This window comes from Pelecanus crispus, chromosome 20 (genome assembly GCF_030463565.1).
Source record: "Pelecanus crispus isolate bPelCri1 chromosome 20, bPelCri1.pri, whole genome shotgun sequence".
Taxonomy (NCBI): domain Eukaryota; kingdom Metazoa; phylum Chordata; class Aves; order Pelecaniformes; family Pelecanidae; genus Pelecanus; species Pelecanus crispus.
The window spans coordinates 4,163,273-4,188,517 of NC_134662.1; the positions used below are offsets into that span (position 1 = coordinate 4,163,273).

The 25,245-nt window shown below is 45.5% G+C and overlaps 1 protein-coding gene across 3 annotated transcripts in view; it reads left to right on the forward strand.

The window, feature by feature from the left end:
- The window catches only part of STK11 (serine/threonine kinase 11), a 43,821-nt gene that overhangs the window by 8,316 nt on the left and 10,260 nt on the right, over positions 1-25,245 (forward strand). For all 3 annotated transcript variants that reach the window (XM_075723531.1, XM_075723533.1, XM_075723532.1), the window contains exons 2-7: positions 3,148-3,231; positions 7,157-7,246; positions 8,526-8,658; positions 9,140-9,276; positions 9,791-9,918; positions 17,764-17,821. In XM_075723531.1, coding sequence (XP_075579646.1) covers positions 3,148-3,231; positions 7,157-7,246; positions 8,526-8,658; positions 9,140-9,276; positions 9,791-9,918; positions 17,764-17,821 — 630 coding nt within the window. The remainder of the gene's footprint in view (positions 1-3,147; positions 3,232-7,156; positions 7,247-8,525; positions 8,659-9,139; positions 9,277-9,790; positions 9,919-17,763; positions 17,822-25,245) is intronic.

Below are 25,245 nucleotides of genomic sequence, written 5' to 3' on the forward strand. Positions count from 1 at the left end.
ATCTTATGAGCCTTTCGAAGGAGCAGTTACTGGTTTGTTAATCAGATGTGATGCATCAACAAGCCTTTGTACTGGCCACAGCCTGTTATTAGAGGCTGGCTAATTGTGCAGGCAAGGGGTGAGTGGCTTTCTGAGCTCGGTGTGTCATGTGTTTGGGCAGAGGCTCTTGCTTCCGAAGCTGTGCTCTGAATTCCTTGTAATGCTGCTTTCAAGAGTCCTAACTGTTGAAATGTAACCATGCTTCTTAAAGCAACTTACCAAACAGCAAGAGAAAGAAACTGGAAAGAAGAGTTTATGTACAGTTTAGCACAAGCCCGGAATCGAGCAGCAGAAGAACAAAGTGAAGAGCAGTATCTGCACTTCCAGACACTGACGGAACCACCCTGACCTGACTGTCCTGATCCTCCTGTTTCTCTTCAGAGTTGGCATCCAGTGGGATTTTGCAGGCTGAGTTTAATGCAAAAGATACTAAAATGTGGTTTGGCGCACAGTACGAAATCCCAAGAGACAAAGATCAAAACAGCTGATAGGAGATGACATGCAAGGGTCTATTTTCATAGCCAAGGGAAGATGTCTCCTCACTCAGTTTTACATTATTTATTCTCTACAAACAGAGGATCCTATTCAGATCTCTGAACCACTCAGTCGAGTTAAGTTAGGACTACATTTTGAAAGAAATGGAGTTACTGGCTGGAACTCCTGGTTTTGACTCATTCTTGAGACTAGTGTTGCAATTCTTACATTGGTCGCTTCATTTCTGAATTCTCCTGGAAGTTATGGCTTTAATAAAGGGCACTATGGAACTGCCTCAATTGTTGGCTACTGCCTATGAGGAATTTGATGTGTCTTCAGGATGATTTCTGTACTAACTCTGCTGTAAAGACACTTAAACTGATCACACAAACGGACTGGCCAGCTCAGGGGTCTTTGGCCTGCAACCCCGACACTGAAGAGCTCGTTGTATTTGATGGTGCTCAGGGGTGGACAGCCTGTAGCTGTTAAACTGTGCGTGGCTTCCCAGCAGCTCTCAGCGTGGTTCATGTGGCGGGGAGCGGGGTTGTGGTGCGGTGGGAGGTCTCCGGACAGCTCGCTTTAGGAGCGAGGAGGTGAGCCAGAGGGGTGCTGAGGCAGGATTTGGGGTTGCTGGGTTCCGGCCAAGGCCAGCTCTGCAGGGGCTGCTGGGAGGCCGTTGTCGTCTCCCACCTGTGAACTTCTTTGGAGTTCTTCCATCCCTCAGCTCTGACATCCATCGCGCTCATCTCCTGGTCGCAGGAAGCTTTCGGTGCAGGGCTTCTTGGGTCAGGAACGTTGGCGCCTCGCTGCCCCTTTGGCAGCCTCGGCACGTTTTCTGGCTTTTTCTCCCCTTTTCTGGCTGCAGACCGCGTGCATCGTGCAAGATGCAGCGCTGCTGGCGACGCATTTGTCTCTTTCTGGGGGTGAGGTACCTCTCCTGGTTTTTCTGTAGTTTATATGTTCTGTAGAAAATTGCGTTCTGCTGAACAGCCCCTCTTCAGATGAATTTCATGTGGTGTAATAAAAAAATCAATTTAGTTTCATTTGTTCATGTCTTTAGTAGATTAGCCAGTTTTTGATGGTTTTATAGTTGTTGTTTAAATTACTTCTATCCATTCACAACACAACAGCTATCAGAAGGAGTTGCTTGTTAGGTATAGAAACTTTTTATTTCTTTTTTTGGCAAGTAACTAATATTCAAGTTGCTTCGCAGCTAAATAACAGAAATTGTGCTGAAATGGGCTGTATAGCGTGTTAACTGCTCTGCCACGTTTGGCACCGGACACTGCCTGCCTGTGACAACAGGAGCGCACCTAACTGCACGATGCTGCGTTACACTGGCATCTGTGGGGGTTGTTCCTGGTCGTGATGCTGATTTAAAAGCATACCCTGAAGTGTGAAGACTGGAAGCCCAAGCAAATTTATTTCTGCTCTTGTAACTACAGATGACACTTATGCATGAAGAAGCACGAAGTGCAAACACAAAAGATTTGTCTTGGAAGTGACTGTCCTAGATGTTATGGTCAACACAAGTGTAGTGCGTCTTTAGGGGTTTAACTGAAGAGACTGGTAGTGAGCTAAGCTCCCCGCGGTCCAGCATTGTTTGAAAAGCTTTAATTGGAGGGAAGCTGATAAAGCTGCGTCTTTGACGTGCGGAGCAAATCGGGGTAGGCTTTGACTTGCCTGAGCAGTTGACAGGGCAGTGTTTCAGTTCTCATTATACCTTTAGTCAGCGCTAGCTTTAACTGGGACCGGTGAGGCACTTGCCCAGGGCCGTAGGGAAGGCTGTGAGCTGAGAAGGGGACCGCAGGGGACACTGTAAGCCCCTCTTCTGCGGGTGGGAGGAGGAGGAGGAGGAAGCTTGGCTTGCTGCAGCAGGCCCTTGCAAGTCCAGCGCCAGTGCTGCTTGTGGAGGCGGGGGGGTTGCAGAGTGTATCCTCAGGTTGCTTTCTCCTTCCACCCAGCCTGGTGTCTGAGGGTCCAGCAGGGTCTCCCCAGGAGTTGTCTTCTGTGGGTTGGCTCAGCATGATGCACTGCTTCTGATCAAGCTTGCCATTGTCTTGTTCCTGCTCACTTTGAATGGGGCTGTCTGGCTGTCAACGTCCTACTGTTGACCAGTCAAATAGCTAAAGGGGAGCACTGCACAGATTTTATGGGTAAAATCAGAATAAAGCTTACACTGGAGTGCAGAATAAAACTTTTTATTGGCAGAAGTAACGCAGCCTGTGTTGAATGGCACTAAAGCATTGGCACAGGGCGTTCTTACGACCAATTTCATGTCTGACACAAAGGTAGGCTGCTCCTTGAGAATAGTTCTCCTGCGGTTGTTTACCAATAGACTAAAATTCCTGCCCAGAGAAAACTGACTGGCTGCATAGTGTTAACTGAAAGGGTACTTGTTTATATTCCTAGTCAGTGACCAGTAAGTATGTTCATGGTCTAACTTTGGACTAATGAATTCAAGAACATAAGACCTGTCAAAGAGCATGCGTAGGTAGTCTCAGGTGAAGCAGCTGGGACTATATGGTTTGAAGTGTCTTTTAAAATCCATGTTACTTAGAAAACATTAATTTCATTCCATAGTAAGGACATAGGCTTTTTAAATATAACTTTTTTCCTTTTCTCTTCCTGCAGGGAAATTCAGCTCCTACGACGATTACGGCACAAAAATGTTATCCAGTTGGTAGATGTATTATACAATGAAGAGAAGCAGAAAATATATCCTTTTTTCACACAGCTGTTAATAAGGTTTGAATTCCCATTGTTCTCTGTTATAGTGCTGAATCATTACAGGTCTGCATTTGTTAAGGCCCTTTTGAATGTTTCTTAAGCTTAAAATTGCTTTCACTGGTATTAAACATGCTGCACATCTGGAATACTTTCCATGCAAGTACGTTTTCTTAAGTTTCCCAGCTTCCCAGGTAGGAAACAAAATATTGTCCCCAGGTTACAGATGCAGGGCTGGGGTAGGGGAGAACTGACCCTGCATTTTGCAATACTGCATTTTGTATGACCTTCAACTCAGAGATGAAAAAAGAGCTGTTGGTCTGTCATTTCTAACCTCCTGTCCTAGCTGCGGTATATGTTAGTGCTTTTTTTTTCCCCTGAAGATGGACCTTTTATTGCCTATGCTATGTGAAATCAATTTTTGCAATGCTTTTTCCTTTAAGTCCTTGGCAGTGGTTTAGGTATCTTTCTTCCTTTTCCTCAAAAGAAGAAAAAAAATCTACTCGTTCACTGGCATCCGGATGCCTGCAACTCTCTCCTTCCCTTTGGAGGGTCTGTGCTGCTGCAGTGCTGCCTTTTCTGCGGGCAGATGGTATGCTTTGCTGCTGGTTATCCTTGACAAGATAAGATGAACTCCCAAGCCTGCCCAAGCCTCCTCTGTTTTGTTGTTTGTGTGAAAGTCCCTTGTGATAGTGCTTTGAGTGACCTAAAGCTTGTAACGGTCACGAGAGATTGAAAGCATATTGTTCCTGTGAGATCTACAGCCCAGCTTTTTGAGACTAAACTGTTCAGTTCTTGAATCAAAGCTGTGGCTTGTGATCTCGGTGCATCTTTCAGACTTTAACATGTTATTCCAGTGCACTGTGTCCCCCGCATGCACATAGACACTAACCAATGTCATTACATGCCTTAACTTGCAAAGTGAGCAGCTGGATTTCTAATGAGTCTGCCATGCTTAGAGTACACTTTGCCTTGAACCAGTTTGTAAGCTTATTGAGCTGATCTGTTGTAGTACGTGTTATAAATGGTTGCTTTTATTTTTTAGTGTTTTCTAAATACTGTCTTCCAATTACAGTACTTCATAAAATGCGTCATTTAATTGTGTGCTTTAATTAGATCAAATACTCTGCCACCAAATCATTAGTATAAAAAAAAAAAGCACAACAACTTTTTCTTGTGTTTTGTAGCCTTAACAGACTGGAGGGACTGTAATTCAATTACTGTTTATAGAAAGATACCAATTAATTAATAAGAAGCTGGGATGCTAAAGGAGAAGCATGGGGAAAAAGAGCCCGAGAGAGACCTCATGTGTTGGTAACAGGTGATGACAACTCAAAATGGTCATTCAGAAATGTGACCTCTCTAAGCCAGGAGGGCTGTTCCTTGCTTTACTTTCTGAACAATAGCATTTGAAAAAGACCAAATTGTTTTTCAATACTTTTCCCTTGCAAGTATAGATTAACTTCACTATTTTTATCTTTATCTGCTTCTACACTCTTAGAAAGTTTGTCTCTCAACCCGCTTATTCTGTGCGTGCGAGTGGCAGTACCTGGAGAAGTGCGCTGTTTTCACTGGGGCTGGGAGCGGGAATTCATGCGTGATCATGTTCTTGCTTAACCTTTCTCCGGCTTCTCATTGGCACTGCTGGTGCCCGTGCAGCACGTCCGAGGATGTGGCAGTACGAACACTTGTGCAGCTGCATGGTAAACAGGTTTGGGAACAGATCCAGCTGAAAAGTAACTTTCTCTTTTAGGCTGGCTTCTCTGTAGGTCAGTTCCCTTACTCATTTCATGGTGTAGTCATGCAAATGCCTGTATTAGTACCTTGCAGGGAGCGATATAAGGTGAAAGTTGAGTGGGGCATAGGGGAGGGGTGTCAACTTCCCCCTTACTAATGAAAAAAAAAAAAGTCCTCATTTCCAGAATGACCATTGTGGCATTTGAAATTGGGCCTGTGGAAGAAGGAAGGATTCTGTTCTCAGTTTTCTGTTGCTGATAGAAGTGAACTGCAGGCTTCAGCCACGTTCATACTTGGGAAGATAGTGTTTTAACAACTTACCTGCCTAGTCAAAGCCTTCTGTGATTTTCTTTGGTAAAGGGAAAGCTGTGATGACTCGTTTAAAAATATCAACTATATTTAGTATTAAATGGGCTGCTTTGACCAGCTGTGGCTGGGAGTGCAGAGCTAGTGATGAATGGAGAGCTAATCCAGGCAGAAAATAAACCCAGTTCAATAAGTAGCATCCCAGCTGGCACCTTCTCTGGACAGCTTCTGTTACCAGTATGTGCAGTTGTGCATGGGAGCAGAATGCTATTGATTAGAAGAATCAAGAGCCTCGGTCTTGTTGGGGCACCGGTAATAGATCTGCTCCAGCCTGAAAGTTTGTACTCTAATCTGGCTGATCAACCAGAGATGGATCAGTTGCAAAAGAAGGGGTGAAAAACAGGCTGGCAGCAAATGGAACCAAAATCAGGCTGTCCTTTGTAGATGAGAATGAGACCTGGGTCTTGCTTCCCAGGAGCTACTCTATATAATCTACTGTTAGTATTATTCTCTTGAAGGTGGGAGAGTTGATGTCTTCCACATCACTGTGATATAAGTAGTTCACAGATTTCTTCCAGAGTAAGAAACGGTAGGAATTAATTTTGGGAGCTCTTTCTGCTATTCTTGCTTCTACTGATTTACTGGGTGGCATTGTGCCCATCATAAAATCTTACAGTGCTTTAGTGTTCTCCTGAAGAGCAGCTCATATGGGGAATGTAGCACAAAACTAATGAGTTTGGACAGTTTTTGAGCACCTCGACAGAATGTGCTACAAAAGGGCAACACAATTTTTAGCACAGATCCCACTTAAAGCGCAGGTCATCTCTTTAGCCTCTCCTGCCTCAAGAGTTAAGATGGCATCCTGGGACATAAGCAACTTATTTTAGGCTTAGGTTAAGAAGGCATCTGCCAGGAATAATTAGAGTGACCAAAGAAATGCTTTGTGTTACTGGGGAGCATGGGCTGCCTGACGGTCATGCTTTTCTTTGCTCTTTATCTTGAAGGTGCACTCCCTTGGCAAAGCCACCAGATGTCTCAGGGTCTGTTCTTGCAAGCCCCTCTCTGCACACAGTCTGCCTTTTAAAAGCCCAGGGAGAGGAGGAAACCAGGCAATTATTGCTTTAGGCAGTTGTGTAGTTTCCGTTGTTTGGCCCCAGCGTTAAAGCCTAAGGAGATGAAAACTAGAATATGCTGCAAGGGAACAAATGCTAAAAAGTGCCGCCAGTTCTTGGCATTCCGTTGTAACTTTTTTTATCCATGCAGTTCCAAAAAAGCTTCCCAGCTCTCTAGGGAGGGATCCTTTCTCCTGCTACTGAAATACTACCACGGGGATGGGGGTAAGCAGCAGCTGTTAAATAAGTGCATACAGCCTTATAATTTTGAAACAGGAGATCAAGAATAACAAACTTTGGGAATGGTGATGGGAGCTCACTGTTACATCAAGTGTGGAACAGCCAGGGTACTGGGAGAATATGCTACAGCCTACAGCTCTTCTGCCAGGGGTTCCCTAACTTTTTGTTGCCACTTCAGAGGATTATCCTGTTTCTGTCATGCTTGTGAGATCTCCAACTTAATTTCTGTGGAGTTCACATCCTGTTTCAGGTCTGATCAGGGAGTTGCAGCTCCCTGCAGGGAGTTAAGCAGAAGAATTTTCTCCTGGGTTTGTTGCCTGCTCCTGCTAGACAGTTGGAGGAAGGTAGCTACCTCCGGAGGTGCAGCACAGCTCAGGCTCTACCTCTCCGGTGTGTGCGTACCAGGTAGCAGGGCAGCCTGTGCAGCAGCTCTCCAGTTGCACTAGAACGGGGCTGCCGTCCGCACGCAGCGTTTGCCTGAGAAGCGTTTAACCTTGAAGCTTCCTTAACTCTGCCTTCACGTATATGGTGATGGAGTACTGTGTGTGTGGGATGCAGGAGATGCTGGACAGTGTCCCAGAAAAGAGGTTTCCAGTTTTTCAGGCTCACGGGTAAGTACGGTTTTCTTCCTTAGGCTGCATTAGCCTCTCACCACTGCACTCTCTTGAATTCAAGAGCACGTTCTACTCTGTTGCTTAGACTGCTGGCTGCACTGTAAAGTAAAACTGGCTTTGTGTAATAACTGCATCTTTTACATCCATGGAAAAAATGAAAAGCTAATTAAGTGGTTGCAGGGATAACCCTTAGATTCTGGGAAGAAAAACCATCTTTCTATTGAATTTTCTGTTACTTTTGTTTTCCTTCACGAGGTGCAGACAAGGGTTCCTGGCCCCTTCCTGGCCCCTTTCCTACAGCTCTGCTGTTCAGCAAAGATGGGTGCAGTGGAGGAATCCGTGAGGACTTGTCCTGCCTAAATGGAGGCAAGCCATACAGTTCAGTGTCAGAAAAGAGATTAAAGGTCTTTGGATGGATTAAGGATTGGCAATATCCAGCATGATCTGTTAGCTTGTTTAGTTTGTAGACAGGATAATCTGAACTGCCTTTCGCTCTGCAAGTAAAGGAACCTTAGGATTCTGGAAATAGATGCAAGAAGATTGTCATCTATATCAAATCGGTGCAGACCAGCAGATCTGTGGTAACTACATATTTTGATGGTCATTTTTTCATTTTGTTTAAAAAAGGTGTCTGAGATTACAGATAGCCTTAGTGAAATACAGGCACATTAAGCCAAGTGTTATTTCTGGATATTATGAGATAAGACATGCATGCACAATTGTTGCCAGGCTGTCAACGTGCAATGCTCGCTACATTACAGTAATGGCCTGCCCATAGTCTCTGACCATATCCGTGTTACCCTTGCTCAGCCAGTAAGCTGCACCAGCAAAACATTCCTTCCTACTGGCGAAAGGAAACTTTTTTCCCCCATCCCCTGTTAGAGAAAGCTATGCCACTGAAAGAGCATCTTTTGCTGGCTTAACTTAGTCTAGACTAAAGCGGATGTGAGAATTAACTATCGGGTCTGTGCCAGCGTGGTGCTCAGCGCTTACAAAATGTGCAGACTTGTGAAGAGGGCTTTGGTGTGGAGGAGCCCAGAGCCTGAAGTGGTTAGCACAGCACATTGCTGCAGAGCTCTGGCAGGTAACTTCTGACTTTGTCAGAAGATTAAGTGCCATTTCTTATACACCACAGTTCAGTTTCAAGTTCCTAAGCATCAAATCTAAACGTGTTTCCGACTTGTTTCCAAGAACAGCACTTTTTGCTTTAAGTATTATCAGTAGTTCACATAGTCTGCGGAATTGCTTGACTTTTTTCCTCTAACTCTTCCTGCAGGTACTTTTGTCAGCTTATAGACGGCTTAGAATACTTGCACAGCCAAGGGATTGTTCACAAGGATATAAAACCGGGGAACCTCCTGCTAACAACCAATGGGACACTAAAAATATCTGATTTAGGCGTAGCAGAGGTATGTGAGAACTGCGGCAAAGTCAGGAATGTGGGAAGCGTGACATTCTAGATTTAGGTCACCTTTGTGGTGTCAGTTGATTTATTGTGGGTTTAGGCTTTTGTTCTGTTAAACTTGCAGAGTGCTCTAGAGTGACTTCAAATATTTATTATAATTGGCGAAACACTTTTGTTGATAACAGCACGAAACTTCCGTCTGGGAAGCATATAGAGGAAGACATCAGTCTTAGGCAAACCCAAAAGTGTGGTGAAATGGCGATAAGCTACGTGACCTTATCCTTCTTATTATAGAAGACTGTCTTAGCTAGGTAGGAGTGGTGCAAGAATTGTCACTGATGGCATGTAGTTATTGTAGTGGCATGTGCTTATGATATGTAAGTAGATTCTCAGTAGCAGTTTCCCCTTTTTTCCCTAGGTGAAACTTTTCTAAGAGTTACAATTTGCCTTGAAAGCTTGAAACTAATTGGTCTCTTCTGCTTCAGGCATTGCATCCGTTTGCAGAGGATGACACGTGCAGAACGAGCCAAGGGTCGCCAGCATTCCAGCCACCAGAAATTGCCAATGGCCTTGACACCTTTTCAGGCTTTAAAGTAGACATCTGGTCTGCAGGGGTCACACTGTAAGTGCGCATGCAGCATCCAGGAACTGCAATAAAAAATTAAAAGCCCCAACATAGCTCAGTCTTGGGCTATCTGCTGTCGTTGCTGCTCTTCTGTATGTTGTTGGGGGCAGCAGGGAGGGTGTATGGGTGTTGGTCCCTCTTTTGGATGGGTGTATGTTCCCTGAAGCTCTTGTAATTCTGAAGAAAGTAATCTTTACTCTCAGTGAGTAACTCTGCCAGCCACTTCTCAGCACCTGGGATGCACAGCTACTGTAATAATAGAAACCACAAATATCTGTATTTATTTTTAAGTTTCTTCCAGCCCAGCCTGTCAGGGAGATGTCTTGGTTTTGACTCATGTGAATGAAGAGGCTGTGATAAAGGAAGGCTAAGTTTAAAGAGGCATTGCAAATACTGTCAAATATTCATCTTTTAGTTTCCTTTTGGCGTCTTTGGTTTACGTAGTCACGTAAGAACGGAACACCTGTTCTGTGTGCTTTTTCTCATACAGCTTCTCCTTCTGCCTTTACAGATACAACATTACAACGGGTCTATACCCCTTTGAAGGGGATAATATCTATAAATTATTTGAAAACATCGGGAAAGGTGACTACACAATTCCAGAGGATTGTGGTCCTCCACTCTCAGACTTATTGAGAGGTGAGTCTCCCAAGTAACTGTAAAAGGATGGGTAAAATCTATAGGTGGAACAAATGCTCAGCTTGCATAGTGCCAGGGGAGGGCCTCATTCCAAGTATCCTTTGAAGATATAGGATCCTGTCAGAAAGGGAGGTTATGGTTATGAACCTTGTAAGACTTTGAAAGATCTTGAACACTGGCATTTTCCTGAGATACACTAAACCCTGCATGGGTTGCAGTCACTGCTGTATAAAGAGTTGGTTCTTGCATTGTGTTTCTTGTGCTCTGAGAAGCTTTTAAACCTAAAGACAAAGCCTGCAAGAGGTTAAATTTAAAATGGCATCATAGCATTGGTGCAGGTTTTGCAAGTGAGAACACTCAGTTAAGTTCCTTGCCCAAGCTTTCTATAACGCGCAATACTCAGGCTCTGCTGTCCTTCCTCATCAGCTTCTGCTCGGAATTCATTTGCTTCAATCCCAGTTGTCCCCATCTGTGTGTGTCCGTCCGTCCCCCCGTCCCCCAATTTAGATTTGCAAGGATATTGGAGCAAAGTGACTGGTGTCCACTTTCACAACAGGGCTGTGGTAGAAACAGGAGTAGCACTTTCTGAGTAGGAGAGGGTTGTGGGTTTTGTTTGGTTGGTTTTTTTCTTTTTGTTCCTGTCACTTACTGCAATAGGTTGAGGTTTAGTGCTGGAACAGCCTCTACTTTTGAAAGCTGGATAGTCAGGGCAGCAGTTACGCTGTGCGTCACAGCCCATTTGGTGATGCCCATCTGGCAGCAGATAGGATGTGATTCTAGCATGTGGGAGATCCTGCCCAGAGTTCCCGCTGCCTCCCTGGCAGCGAAGCAGCCAGGTGTGGTAGTGCTCCCCAGCTCTCAGCACGGGCTTGCCCCCTCTTCTTTGTCTTCAGCTGTTCGTGAAAGATCAGACCCCAAATACGAAATGATGCAGTCCTATTTTATTTGTCGGGTTCTTGTGCTACACAGGGCTAGGAGGTTAGTGTGGGTGAAGAGCTGTGGGGCACCGTGAGCAAACTGAGTCAGCTTCCCTTCCTCCTGTCAGCAGTGTCGTCAGGCCTGCTCGTAATACGGGTGTTATCACTAAACCGGGGGGTTGTGTACTGTGCTGTGTCCTCTACGCGGTCACAGCGCTGTTGCAGTTTGCGGCTAGCCAAAAGGTTAACAATTTCGAAGCATTTTACAGCTGTGCTTTGTGCTACAAACAGCAGCAGTTGTGCCTCTGCAGGAAAGGCTGTGCTGCCCGTGGGCTCCCGGCTGCTGTGAGGAGCTGCAGCTCCGGCCTGGGCTGGCTTTCTTGCCCCGTAGGGCATCCGTGGCCCGGTGCGGTGCTGGGGACGCGGGTGTCCTCGCTCGGTGCCGGCTGCGTGCCGGGCGGCGGCGGCAGGTGGTGCTGTGTGTCCGAGCTCTGCCCGCCGCTGCCTCCGGCAGGGCTCCCCTCGGCCCCCCGCCGCCGAGGAGGTGGCAGACCCCCCGCAATCCCGCTCACAGGAGACTATTTTAGCTTATCTGGCCCCATACCGGCTATGAAATAAGTTATTTCCATGTGTTTCAAAAAGCATTAACTAGCTTTAACAGCTTTCGGAAAGCATTACATAAGGCATTGCTTCAAATTGCACTCGGCACAGCTGGTATCTTGGCCGCTCTGCTGAGACTAATGTGGCTACTGCTTACGGCCCAGCACTTCTGACTGATGTGTGTTCCATGTCGTATCCGCGTGCCCCAGGGAACGATGTCCTGATCTACGTGTGGTGTTTGATTTGTGAGTGCTGACTCAAAACATGGCCTTTTTTATGAGCTTGGGAATTGCCCAAATGGAGTAAATCCCGTGGTCTGGCTAGACTGGCAGCCAGTCTTCTAAAGCATCCAGCAGAAATCATTTGAGGTTTGTGATAAGCCTCTCAGCTGCACTTAGTGTTGTCCCCCAGGGAAAATGAGTGTGGCGGTTGTTTCTCTTTTCTTGTCCTGAGGATATTGATAGCTTCAAATCTTATGCTTCATTAGCAGAATAACTCCCTTTTTAGTTCTCTTTCCATCCCCTGTATGAGACCTGGAGTCAGAATATCCTACTTTTCCTTCTGCCTCATTTTAAACAGAGGAGCCTCGCACCTGATGCCTGTTGTCTGTCTCCTCCAGCCTGAGTTGTCTCCTTCATCCTAGCTGCTGTCTGTCATCGTCCTTTCTGTGTTTGGACACTAGAGAGGTGCAAGTCAAGTGCGTTTGGTAAGCAGAGGAGCTTGCACTGCGGGGGGATGTCTATGTCTATCCACTTGACCGTTTCTTCCAGGGCAGTGGGAAGCCCTAAGGATTCCTTTTGCTGTCCTCCATCCCACCCGAGAACGCTCTCCCACCCCTCATCTTGTTGTATGCACCTGTGACACAGTAAAAGCTGGGAAAAACTCCTGACATTCTCCCTGTTTGGTTTGACACACTTTACTTTTTCAGTGGTTAGAGTACCCAGTGGGCCTGAGGTGACTGAGTTATGGAGTGCGATTGCTGGCTCCCTCCACGCTGTGGAGGCCCGAGCATCTCTGCAGCCCAGCAGGCAGCGAGGCATCTGCTGAAGACGAGGGCTGAGCCTTGCAGTGGTGATACTACGTAGCTATGGTGACAAAACCCGAATGCTTTATTTAGTTCATGCTTTTTTTTTTTTCCAGAACATCTATGTTTCCTGGTAGGTGCCTGCTACTTCTGCAGCAGGTTGAAACTGAATCAAAAGCCTGCAGATCAGATATTGTCAATGGCTGGCTGATGCTTTTACATGAGCAGCAGACACCCACAGCTCAGCTCTATCTCACTAGAGACTTTGTTTTGCCTTTGCATTGCTTTTAAAAGACTCTTAAAGCACTCTGCAGTGCTGCAAGCATTTGTTCTGGTTTTATTGTAAGGAAGAATTCAGTATGCTGCAAAGTGCTTATTTCCTCTCTGGCTATAAGTGCTGTGTTGACCATAGTAACTGTCTGGCTGTGAAGCAAACACTAGAATACACTTTTTAAGGTTTTTCCTGTTCTTCTATTGACTACTTTTTAGTGGGGTTGGGTTTTCTTTTTTTTTTTTTTTTTACTTTTCCCCCCCACCTTGAGCTTGTTTTTATTTCTTTGTTCCTCTTTCCAGACAAAGCAGAATTTAGAGAACTTAAAGCTTCTGTGGTATCTGACTTGTAAAGAGACTTGCATGACAGTGTATTTCAACAGATTAGTTAGGATGCTGCTTCTCTTTTTGTCTCCCTAATCAGGGACGAAGCTTTATTTATACTCTTCACTGATGGAAAAGAGAAGGGCTAGTACTGTTCTGGCTTCTGTGTGTACAGTCAGTAAAGATGTGTCAGAGTGGAAGCATTTATAAATAGCCTTAAGGTTCTTCTGTCACCATCTGCACATGACTTAGCAACTTGTATGCAGTTTGCTTCTGGACAAGAAAAATGCACAAGGTCAGCTTTTCTTCCTGCTTTTCTAATCTACTTTTACTGAAAGAGAAAGCTTTGAGACTGCAGTCTCTGCATTAAGCATCTGGATTGATCTCCAGGCTCTGCTACAGACTTTGTGACTGGGGAGAAGCTGGTTAGTCTCTCAGTGTTTTGTTTTCTCACTTCTGTGTAACTGCCATGACCTTTCATTACAGGGATGGTGAGAGGATGTGCGTTCTGATGACGGTGTGATGCTTTAATTCTGTAGCAGCAGGGAGTCCCCGCAGCCAAGTCAGGCAGGCTGGTGTCTATAACCCATCCAGTGGCAAGTCTTCCGCATGTCTTTGATCAAAGACTCAAGGTTTGCCTGCAGAGGGAGTTTCTGGTCAGAACGGCTGGCTGTGCTTGTGGAGGATGAAGGAGAGGGAAAAAGTCCTGTCTCATTTTACAGATTGGATTTATACTGCTTTATATTGGTTGTTTGAAATGTTGGTACAAGTTGGAGACTCTGAAGTGAAATCCAGGTTGAGTTCATTAACTCTTGCTGTTAGATTTCTTCCGGCTTCTCAAATGACATACCTAAGACTGTGCTGTCTGCTAAAAACTGGGTATTCTACCATGTGCTATAATGCTTTGCTTGCTCAGTACTATGGAAGTGTGCGGGCTGGAGCCTGTAAGGAGCTCAAGACAGGTTCGTGGTCTCCAGTTTCCAGATTGCCACTTGACATAATTTGAAAGGGGTTTGAGGCTGCTGGCGTGCTGTAGTGGGCACAATATCCCATGTATGGGCACAGCGAATCCTTCTGAAATACCACGGGAGCAGAGGTTTGCGAGTTAGGCGTCCTCCTGAAGAATCGCCCTGTTACAGTGTGTCTCATCTCTACTCGCAGATGAACTGCATGGAAATCTTTACCGTAAATGGTAGAGAGTATGTGTGGTTACTGTGGGCAGAACTCTTAGATGACTTGGCTGGTGAATAGTACATGATGTTTTGTCTTGATGAAGTCTCTTTTCAGTACAGGACTTCAGCCACGGAGCTGCCATGAGTGAGTCAGAGCTGAACGCATGAATGTACATTTTTGGTGATTGGACAGACCATTTTCTTTCCAATGTTGCCCAAAATATGGTCCATTTTCATGAAAGTAAATTTTCTTTTTGGTCAATTATCTTCTTTATGCCTTTTTAATTGCTTGAGAACAATACAGCTCTCTGCACCATAGCTATTTGTAACTGGTGCTGTTAGGCCTCTTTTAATAATTTACCTTAGAACTTTATCCTCTGCTTGTACTGGTTTCATCTGGTTAATGCCTTAAATCTCTTTGTTAGCCCTGTCATTCCTTGAACAGTGTTTGAATTGCTGCATGGTTTGGTGTTGTTTTTTTTTTTTTTTTCCTTTGGTCAAAGTGAGCTGCTTATGAGGGTGCTCCAACTCCTCTTCTGCAGCACCCTAGTGAAATTAATCCCAAAATGAAAGTGCAAAAGCCTTGAGCCTCTGTGCTTCAGATTTCTGTGAAGGGTTTCCAGTTATATCTGCTTGGATGTGCAGAAGTTTATCCTGAACTTAATGATAACAAGCTGGATTCCAAAAGCACCTTGAAATGTGCTCTTTAAAGAAATAAATGGGGGGGGAAGGGGGGGTGTCCTGGCTTAGCTGTTTGGGGTTACATTAAGATAACCTAGCCAGTACTTGGCTTTGGTGTCCCCTAGACTTCATGTAAGATCTCTTTACAGTCCTATTTCTTTTAAAAAAAAAAGAAATCCAACACATTTGGACAGCTCAGCTGTGAAGCTACTGTCTTAATAATCTTATTAATAGGTCACTTAATTAGGTGTGGGATTTTTCTTTCTGAACCACCTTCCCATGTTGTTTTCCAATTACTACTTCTTTTCTTGTAAGGTGAGGAGAAATTATGCCTGAACGTGAGAACTCCTTTACTGCAAGGGTGGTTGAGCCCTGGAACAGGTTGCAGGAGGGTGTGTAGAGTTTCTGTCCTTGGAGACATTCAAAACCCAACTGGACACAGTCCTGGGCAGGCTGGCCCTGCTCTGAGCAAGAGCATTGCACTAGGTGATCCCCAGAGGTCCCTTCCAACCTCAGCTGTTCTGTGATTCCGAGAAGGCTGCAGGGACTGCTACAGACACGTGCTGGAGTAGAGAAGAAAGGAGGAGCACACATTGCGAGGACCCTTGTTGTGGAGAAAGTCCATGATAAAGGCTGTGTTCAGTGTTAATCTGATTTTTTTTTTTAACTGTAAGGGAGTTTGTTTCGTATAACTCACTGAAAAAAGGAGGGCTTTCTCTAGCATCGTTTCATTAACTATGGCTAAGGTGGGGAAACAACTTGGAATTAGCCCTGCAAAAGCACCTAAATGTTGTATTACAAGCATTGCAGCACTTTGCAGGACAGCAAGATCCAGGATCAAATCCCTTCTCTGCTGAAGATGGTTCAACCGTATCTTCCCTTCTCTCACCCTTACTGTAAGGCCATCTCAAAATACACTTTCAGTGGTGTCCCTCAGTAGCAGACCTAGCCGCTGAGCTGTTCAGCTGCTGGCGCTGGCATTAATCGCTTCCTGCCATGTACGGTTTTCGTCTGTAGCTGCAGCCTGGACTGCTGGTTGCTTGTTTATAGGGTTTTAGCCTTTTCAGGGGAGAAGATACCCGAGATAAGGAAATACTCTCAAGATTTAGAGCTCCTGAGCAGGGAGCTATTGCTTTAGCTCCAGTTGAGCTCAGCCATGTAACTCTAGTATAGCCATATGGTGGGTTTTATGGTCTCGGCAAGGGAAGTATAAATTTCCCATATGCTTTTGTCTAAAGAGCTCTGAAGAGTTGGGCTCTGAAGGCTCTAGTGCCTTGAGTTCATGAGGCCAGATGCTTGTGATGCACTTGACCTTCTCTAGCCTGGAGAGGTCTTCTGGTGTTTCTTTAACCAACTTCGTAGTGATTTAATGGGGATCAGTAGTGACCCCACCTGCCTTAAAGCTATTAGTGCTGTCATCAGCACTGATGAACCTTTACAAATTGCCATGGCAAACTGTATTTTGGTTTTGGCGGGGGGAGGAAATAACTTCAGTCCTGCGCTATACCTTTTCTTTGCCCATATTCGTTACTGTTAGTAATGTGATACAAACTGATCTGACAAGGAAGATGTTCTGGATCAGCTTTTGTTATCACATGTGCTGGTGGTGATTTATCTCTTCCATTACCTTTGTTCAACAGTATTGCAGAAGTTCATCTGCAAAGCCCTTGCAACTTCTTACTTGAACCACAGTGTCTCTTTCCAGCCCTCCCTTCCTAAGTGTCCGTCCAAACGTATCTCCCATCCTTGTGTTTTCATTGTGTCCTGGCTCTCCCCAGTACTCTGCACTGTTTGCTCCTTGTCCTGACTTTCTTAACTCCTGTTTGACAGTCTGTTTCGCTTCCTAGCCTTTCTTTTCTTCTGGCTGCTGGAGATGGGCTCCTCCTGTTCTCTGCCCTCTTTCCAAAACCTCACTATTCATGCTACCTGTGCAAGACTCAACAGTGCTAGTGCTTCAAGAGCAACAAGGGGGTATCATCCAGTAAAAGCAAAACTTGTAATGTACAGCAGTGAGACTTTGTTAACATTTTAGATTAATATATTCTTGGAACCTTCACTGGAGAATATCTTGGATGCTGCTGGATGAGACTTGTTAGGTCCCATTGGCTAGTTTCTGCAGAACATGGCAAAATCTGCTACTTCCCTTCTGTTGAGTTGTGAAGCTTTTTAAAGACAGTGGAGCAGAGTAGGCATCTCATGAGTCTGTTTACGGAATCCACCTCCCTCTCTCCTAGAGAGAATGCAGATAAGCTACTCTTCCTCTTCCCCCCTCTTCTCGCCCCCACCCCAGTTATCTCAGCAGATGATGCCAGACATCAAACTCCTGGCTAGGGCAAAAGGATGGACAGTAGGATTATGTTTTTGTCGGTTCTCCCTGGCTGTACTTCCAGAATAGAATTTCACTAGAGTTCTGGGATGCTGAGCAACTGGATATACGCTGTGCTTAAGGCTTTGGCTCTTCCATGGAGAAAGTTCAATAGCATTATCTGTGAAATGCAAAGTCTTGATGTTCTTTGCCTGGAGACATGCTCAGACTTATGATCCAGGGCTGTACAAGCCTCTGTCCCTGCCGTGTGAAGGAGGGAAGGGTCATATCCACTTTGCAGGTGGGGAAACCGAGGAACAGACTTGGTCAGGTAGTCAGCGATGAAGTTGGGATTTTGTGCTGAGCTTCCTGCGACCGGTGCAGCAGATTCTTCCTGGAGGTAAAGGCTCCCGAAGCTGCCAGGAGGACTGGACACCGCAGTCGCTGTTGGGGGTGGGAGGTGGGAGGGAAGGGTAGAACTTTATGCTTCCTGTCTTCAACTTGGCTGAGAGCATCTGTGATCACACCTGGACTTTTTTTCCTTCTTTTCAGGGATGCTTGAATACGACCCAGCCAAGAGATTTTCAATACAGCAGATAAGGCAGCACAAGTGAGTGTTCAGCTTCTTCCTATTAGTCATTCTCTTTCTGCTTCTTATGCTAATGTACCTGTGCTATTGCTCTCAACTCATTTTTCCTTTTGACAGCAGACACATGGAAGTCACTAGATATCCTTCCTCCAGCTCTGCTGGAGCTCTGGCAACCTCTACTTGGCTTTTTTTCCTCCTATTAGAGCATCCGGTTAAAGCATTTGAATTGCTAACCGGTAAATAATGAATATGTTGAAAATATGTTTCTAGCATGACTGGTTCTTGATAATTAAGGGTTCTGGATAATTTTTTTCAGAGGTCAGCTAGTACTAATGGAACAGAAGAACAGGGGTTCCTTAAAGCTGGGTTATTGAACTAGGACTGTTTAGTAATGTGCGTTAGTTCTGGTTTTTTGGACAGTCTGGTGACAGAAATATCCCTTGGTATTTGCTCCATATGGAATCAGTATGTGGAGAAGTGTTCCAGGACAATATGAATTTTTTTTTCTTTCTCTTTAATGTCGTACTCCTCCCTCCTCCATATCCTCCCCCTTTATCCTTGCCATTGTCTGAGGGGGGAAAGGCCCTGTTATCTCTGAGGGGTTTTTTATTTTGGTGGGTTTTTTTTTTTTTTAAAAAGGATCTGTTTGAACATGCTGCCTCTGAGCAGAGATTTCCTGGGCGGATAAAAGTACAAGAACAAAAAGCATCATAAGGATGCTTCATCGCGGAGGCTGCATTAGCTTATCTCCTATTTGAATAGGAAGTGCTTCTGAGGACATGCAGAGCTGCCTGCTGGACTGCAGCTGCTCAGCAGAGGTCCTGCCTACAAGCTTGCCCAGAAAGCTTTTGGGAACCTTGTAAAAACAAGGCTCTGATCCTGGAAGGTGATGGGCCTCCTTTGTGCTGCCTGCAGGCAGGAAGAGCAGTATTTTCTTGTAGTGTCTCTGAAAAAAACCAGCAGTGGTAGCCGTGTGCTGTCAGATGATGATTCCTGGTAGATGTTATGGCATGGGAGGCATCTGCAGGAGCCACAGAACAAAACCTGACAGGCTTGAACTGCACTGGCGTGCTGCAGAGGAGCGACTGCGACCTACCCCGACAGAGATCAAAGAGGCTGGGAAGGCAGGTCTTATGTAGCTGCCTGGTCAATTAATTAAGCAGTCAGGCTGACACTTTTAAATAGTAGCCAAGTGCCGTGCATTGGTTGTTTCACTGGGTCTGGGAGATGATAGGAGCAGGCATTTGCTTTTCAAGACTGCCTTTCCCCATGCACACACTTCCCAATAATAGTGGGCCATGAAAGAGACTGCTTGGGGCTGGCCTCCTAAATGCCACGTGGCATTTAAAGCACCATATAGAGCTGGTCTTCGAAACAATAGCTCCTGCTGTTACTGACTGTCCTCCCATCTACCACTGAGGACTAGAGCGCTTCAAGCTAGACAGCAAAGCACTGTATGCTTTTGTACTTTGTAATGAAGTCGTTCTCCTGTTCATTACAGCTAGTCGGAGGGTGCTGATCAGCTTGCCACGCAGCCAAACCGACGCTTTATCAGTAGGCACTGTAAAGAAGCATGGCAGGAGTTGAGTTTATGGAGTACGTTAGTAGGTGTTGAGAAAAACACTGAAAGCACTTTCTTTCCTATCGGTGCTGTGGGTCCAAAGGCTGCAGTGAGCTGCCCCTAAGCTCGGGGCAGCGTAGTTGCTTCTCGTGTGTCACTATCTGCTAGGTATTTGAGCTAGTTATCCAACTCTATATACTTGATTTTATACTTCTCCCATGTGGCAGTGAGTTTTTGCGTCAGCTTTGCCCAGCTGGAAGCAAAGAGGTTTCTCTAGAGACCCTGCCTGTAGTTAGAAAGCAGGAGAAACTAGAGCATGCTTCTGGCATGGAGGGCAGTCGCAAATCTCCCCTGCTCTGTAGGCACAGCCTGCCCTCTAATTGGGCACAGCTGCTGGTGGTGAGGCTTTTCATCTCATAGCACGGAGAGGGGCTGAAGAAAGACTCTACCTGCAAACACAGGAGCATTTCCAAGGCTTAGTCTCTTATTAGTTTTCTGTGAGCTTAGCCAGTGCTTCTTAACAGGCTTTTCTCCCCTATTAGTAATTGCCTCCTTCCTCCTGCTGTGGCATCCTAATAATTACATCAAGCACAGCAGCGCTTGCAGCCTTGGGCTTTGGATGTGTCTGTCCATCTCCTTTTTGTGGAGCAGCATTGTGCTAAAGAATCCAGTGTTTGGTTCTCTTGGCTTTCCTTTAAATAGAAGAGAAGCTTAGCCCTTATGCTTAACCTGACCCTGATTTTTTTTTTTTTTTTTAAATTGAACAAAGCAATTGGAAGGACAGCAGGTAGCCATTCAGATACTGTCAGAGGGTTTTTGGAAAGCATTTTAGAGAGAAAAGACTTGATTTCTAGAATCCTTAGATTTCTAGTGTGTGTGGGAGTAATAGTCATTAATGATTTTGGGTTTCTCTACACTCCTCCCACAAAAGCATGTGTTAAGGCACAGGAACTAGACTATAGAAACATCAAGCGACTTACCCGGGCTGCCCTGCTGAGATGGATACTGGCTCAAACCAGAATTAGCCTGTGTCTTTCCGTGCTGCTGGAAGTCTCCTTTTATGTCTTTGAGCTGATGTGAGTGGTGACTTGCTTATACGGACAGTTGAGATTATCAAAGTGCACTGAAAATCAGCAGGAATAGCCCCCGTGTCCTGGGCAGTGTTTTTTGCATTGGAGCCAAATGCTGCCAGACCAGGCTCGTGTCAGCACGATGGGAAGGGGCTGTCTTCCCCTGTCCTGCGGGGAAGGGTGATCCCAAGGGAAGCATCACGGAGCAGGCGTCCTGTGGCCGTGGAGCTGGGTGCTCAGGACCCATCCAGAGCTGGATAAACAGCTCGCATTTCACCTTCCATAAAGTGATCTTTCTAGGTCTTGTAGTGGGATCAAGGATAAAAGGCTTAATCAGTGTCTCAGGGGAAACACTGAGGAAGCATTGAGTGTTGCTCCGTGAAGCAACAGAGCTGCAGGAGGCAGAGAAGGCAGGCAGGCACTTTTTTTTTTTTTTTTTTACTTTATTGCCCAGTAATGGTAATTCTGCCATTCTTCACTTTATTCTTGTCAGCTACTCCAAATGTTTTTCCCCCCTGTAGTGGCAGCCCTGTTTGAAGAATGCTGTAGGAAGAGTCTGCTTAGTTTTATACCTGCCAGCTGCCTTCCTCCCCTCACTTCTGTAGCTAAACTCTTGCATCAAACTCGTGTTTCTGCACTTTGTTTTAATTCAGTGGGACAAAGCTAAATTCTCCTCTTCTTTGCTTTCAGAGGCTTTTCAAACCTCGTCGATCAGTGCAGTGCAGACCTGCGAGTTGTAAATTGAATTAAAATTCTCTCAGCCTGTCAGCTAAGAGTTTATAAACTGCCAGAAACTGACCCCTGAATAACAATGAAAGAGTCTTGAAACCTGCTCTTCCCAGAAGGGTCTGGATAGGATGATGTTCAATGGAAAACTGACACTTTTGGTTCACCTCTGTGAATATTTTGTACTCCTGGGGTGGGGGCGTGGGGCAGTGAAGAAAAGCTGCCAACAGCCAGGGAGTTCACAGCCTGCTCCCTACAGAGATTATTCACCATCTCCTCTCTACCCTGTGCTTTTGCTGAAGGGCTTAATGCTCGTATACTGCATTTTGTAACTAATTCACTGACCCTGCTGCAGCACTTAAAGTGATGAAGTGGATGCAGAATTCTACCTCTGTCCCTTGTTTCCAAGGCAACCATCTTGCCTTCCTTCTCCAGAAGTGTCACACTTAATTTGTTCAGTCATAGATACGATTGCAAGAGTTTATAGCAGGAAAGGGAAGGCACTTCTACCTTTTATTAGTGGAGGTGCAAATTAACCTGCTGGGCTAGTGTCTCCTCCGGGAGGCTGCCGTGCCACCTTCCCGAGTGCTTTTGCTCACCCCAGAGCCCTCCCCGAGAGGTTTGGAGGGTAGCTGTTGGATGTTCTGCCATGCTGTTCAAACCACAGGTACTGAACCCCTTGGAAATCTGTGTTTGTTGCCACTGTAGATTCCTTTGCAGGCGCTGAGCGTGCTCCTTGACTTCTGTGCCTGCATGTGAGGGAGTGAGAGGGGTTTCCCTTTAACCTTTGCTGCAGCGTGGGTACTCATGGGCTTTTCCCATCCCTTGTCCATGGCGTCATGCAGTAATCTCCCTGCAGTAGGACACACATGAAAAAAAGCACTCCACCTCTACTTGCTGAGGCACCTGGGTCTGCCTTCCTTCCCTGTGGCAGGCACACGGAAGGAATCTTTGGTTCTTCTGCCCATGTTCTGCAAATCGGTTTCATAATGCAACTGTGTATGGCGTGTTAAAGGAATGTGAGTCTCCATCTGTGCACAGAACACCTCCTTGTAGGAGTCTGAACTGTCACCTTTGGCCCTAGCATCAGCTAGGGGAAAACTTTTTCTCATTCTTACTCAGTTCTATTTTTTTAATGAACCTGACTTCAGAACTCGGACATCTCTTGACATTACAGGAGTTGGAGCAGTGATTGTAGGGATGCCGCTATATATTTATTGCTAGCGTGTGTTACCTTTCCCCAGGGCATACTGTTGTGTGCCTTCCATGTTTGTCTGCGAGAGGACTGAATTAAACTCGGATGCTGTTACTTGCTTCTTGTGGTGACGGTGACCTTCCAGTAAGCTTGAAGCCCTTACATGGTATCATGGGAGGTGGAGAATCATTCATAACCGATCCTTGCTGGCAGGGTGGTGATCTGCAGCTTGGCATCTGGTTTCAGAGAAAATTGTCCATATAAAAAACAAGCAAACTGAAATATTTGTGACCTAGAATGGGAAGTGAATTAGCTGTAAGCATTTAGAAGCCGCAGCTGTGCTTACTGATTCTTATTTTAACCTTGCTTATACCAGAACTTGAAAAGAGCAGAGTGATGACTTCTGATGTAAAATTCAAGCTTGGAAGCTGCAAACCAGACAGGCTCATTAAGCATTGGTCAACCCAGATTCCTTTTTTCATTCAGTCCTTGACCCTTGCTGTCTTATCTCCCTGTAGATTATAGCAACCCGTCTGGGCACCACGTCTTAACTGGCAGGATCACAACTAATACTAGTGCCGCTGTTGTCTGGAGTTTCTGTGCTTTGCAGACATTCTCAACAAGCTTGCAAAGTAGTAAGAAATGATCTCTTGCTACTGCTCCCTTCACTCTGTTTCAGAGGGCTAGGAGTGGCTAAGAAATGTTTCACAGACCAGAGGAGAATCTGCCTCTTCCAGGGGATGTTGTGGACAAAGGGGCAAAAGCTTTTCTTTTCCCTTAGTGTTAAAGCAAGCAGTCTGCGAGCACCGGGTAAATAAATGGCTGTGTTTGTGCCAGGGCAGTTGGCTTGGGAAAACATCAGTGAAACTGTTTGGGAGTAAATGGTGAAATGGGGCACTCTGTCAGCAGAACTCTAATGCAGCCTGTGTTTTAGGGTCAGTGGTGAAGGCAGGATGAGGAGGGACTTTATCTCATCTGCATCGCTGACCGATGGGAGAGTTGCACTGTGGGAGAGGAGCTGCTTTCTGGCTTAGACAGTGGCCAGTAGCTTCCTGAGCCAGATTAGGGCATTTGATGGAGCCAGTGGTCCTCAGCTGAAGAGCAAATCTTCACTAATAACATTTAGCACCAGTGCAGAAAGCAGAATCTCTGTCCCTGCTGGAAAATTGCTTGCCAGGAAATACTCTGCTACTCAATACAGAATTGCTTGAGGCTCCTTCCAAGAGGTCTTTGATTTTCTTAGAACTTCAATGAATTTCTCTTCTCACTCTAGATCCTCATTACCATATATGCATATGCAAGTATTTGAAATCACCTCCCGGAGGATGGAATCATTATGACTAGAGTACAGTGATTCAGGTTTCTGCTGTTAATAAAAACCTATTTTTACTCTCCTGGTAAGTAGGACAGAAGGAAAGAAAGAGGCAGAGCTGAAATACAGCAAAATAAAAACACTAGTTGCTACAGACTTCTGGGCTTTCTCCCTTTAAAATACTCCTTTTCCTAACAGTCATTCTGATCTCATTTGTCCTGTAAATTCCGTTGTCCTTAGGTCCCTGGCATTTAGTTTGGGTCCCTCGAGCTCCAGCGCCCCTGGCAAAAATAGCTGGCTGTGTTGGGTCTTCTGTTCCTGTGCTAGATGATCCTGCCAGGCTGGATCAGCCTAGGCTGAATTTGCTATCTTGGCAGTCACTTCCTTGATGAAAGCAGTCTCCCAAGAAAAGGAAATCAAATGATCAAATTAGGAGTGCTGTGTGGCATGCACATCACCAAGGAAGCCATCCGCAGGGTTTGCTAAAACTGTTGGCCAAAACCTAGTTATGTTGGACCCGCTCGCTTCCTGCTAGTCCAGTAGCTGGGGTGACATTTTACTTAACTCTTGTAATGCCACTTCATGCACCAGAGGTCATACCTGACAAATTAGATCTGTCTTCAGTTCTGTCACTTTCCTAAAATACGCTGCTTTCACCACGGCTTCCAGTACAGTCATGGTATGGCCACGGAAGAAATGCCAGTAGGTCCACATCGGTGTTTAACCGGAACGTGCCAGCCTCCTTGCTGTTTGGGGTGTTGTCCATCCGTTCAGACTGTAAGCATGGAAGGACAGAACATGATTCCTTGCATGATGATGACATGCTCTGTGATTATCCAAAATACTTTTAAAACTTTAAAGCTTTAGGCTATAGGGATGACTTCACTCCTTTGTCCTGCAAATGCAAGATGCTGCCTTCCTCAGAGCAGCAGGCTGACTTTAGAATTCAATCACTACAGAGCAAATGGTTTGAGGATGCGAATTGTGAAGCAGGGTTTCTTGATAAGGGTTCGCTCCTCCTTTGAATCCTAGCTGATTTGTGCCTGTAGCTACATTTTCGTTTGTTTATCTCCTAACTCCTTGCTTTTGCTGGATAGTTTTGTTAGATTGCCACCTTTTTCTAGGCCTACTGTTAAAGCAATGTAAGACTAGAACAAAATTATAACTACCATTCTTCTGTGCAGGAGGTGCATCCAACCTTTACTTCCTAAAATGCATTTGGAACTAGAGTGATAAAAACCAGATGGTTCAGGTTTAGAAGAGCTCTTTGGTGACTGGCTTCAGGCCCTCCTCGGTGGTTATTAGCCAGGAGTTACTGGATGCCTGTGCAAATTACAGAGGGGGAAGCACTCGTGTCACATCAGGCTGGTCTAGGGCAGCAGTCGTCAGGCAAAGAAGTGAATATGCCGTGAGGGGATGATTTTAGATCTTGTTCTGCTTTTGAGGTGTGTTTTCAGTGAGACTTCTGGAGTTGGAGTTGCTTCCTAAAGCAGCACCCTTTTGTGGCCTAAAGTAAACTTTGGGGAGGGGAAAAAGGCTTAGACTTTCTCCTGCTGTGAAAGACTCTGAATGTCCCTTTCT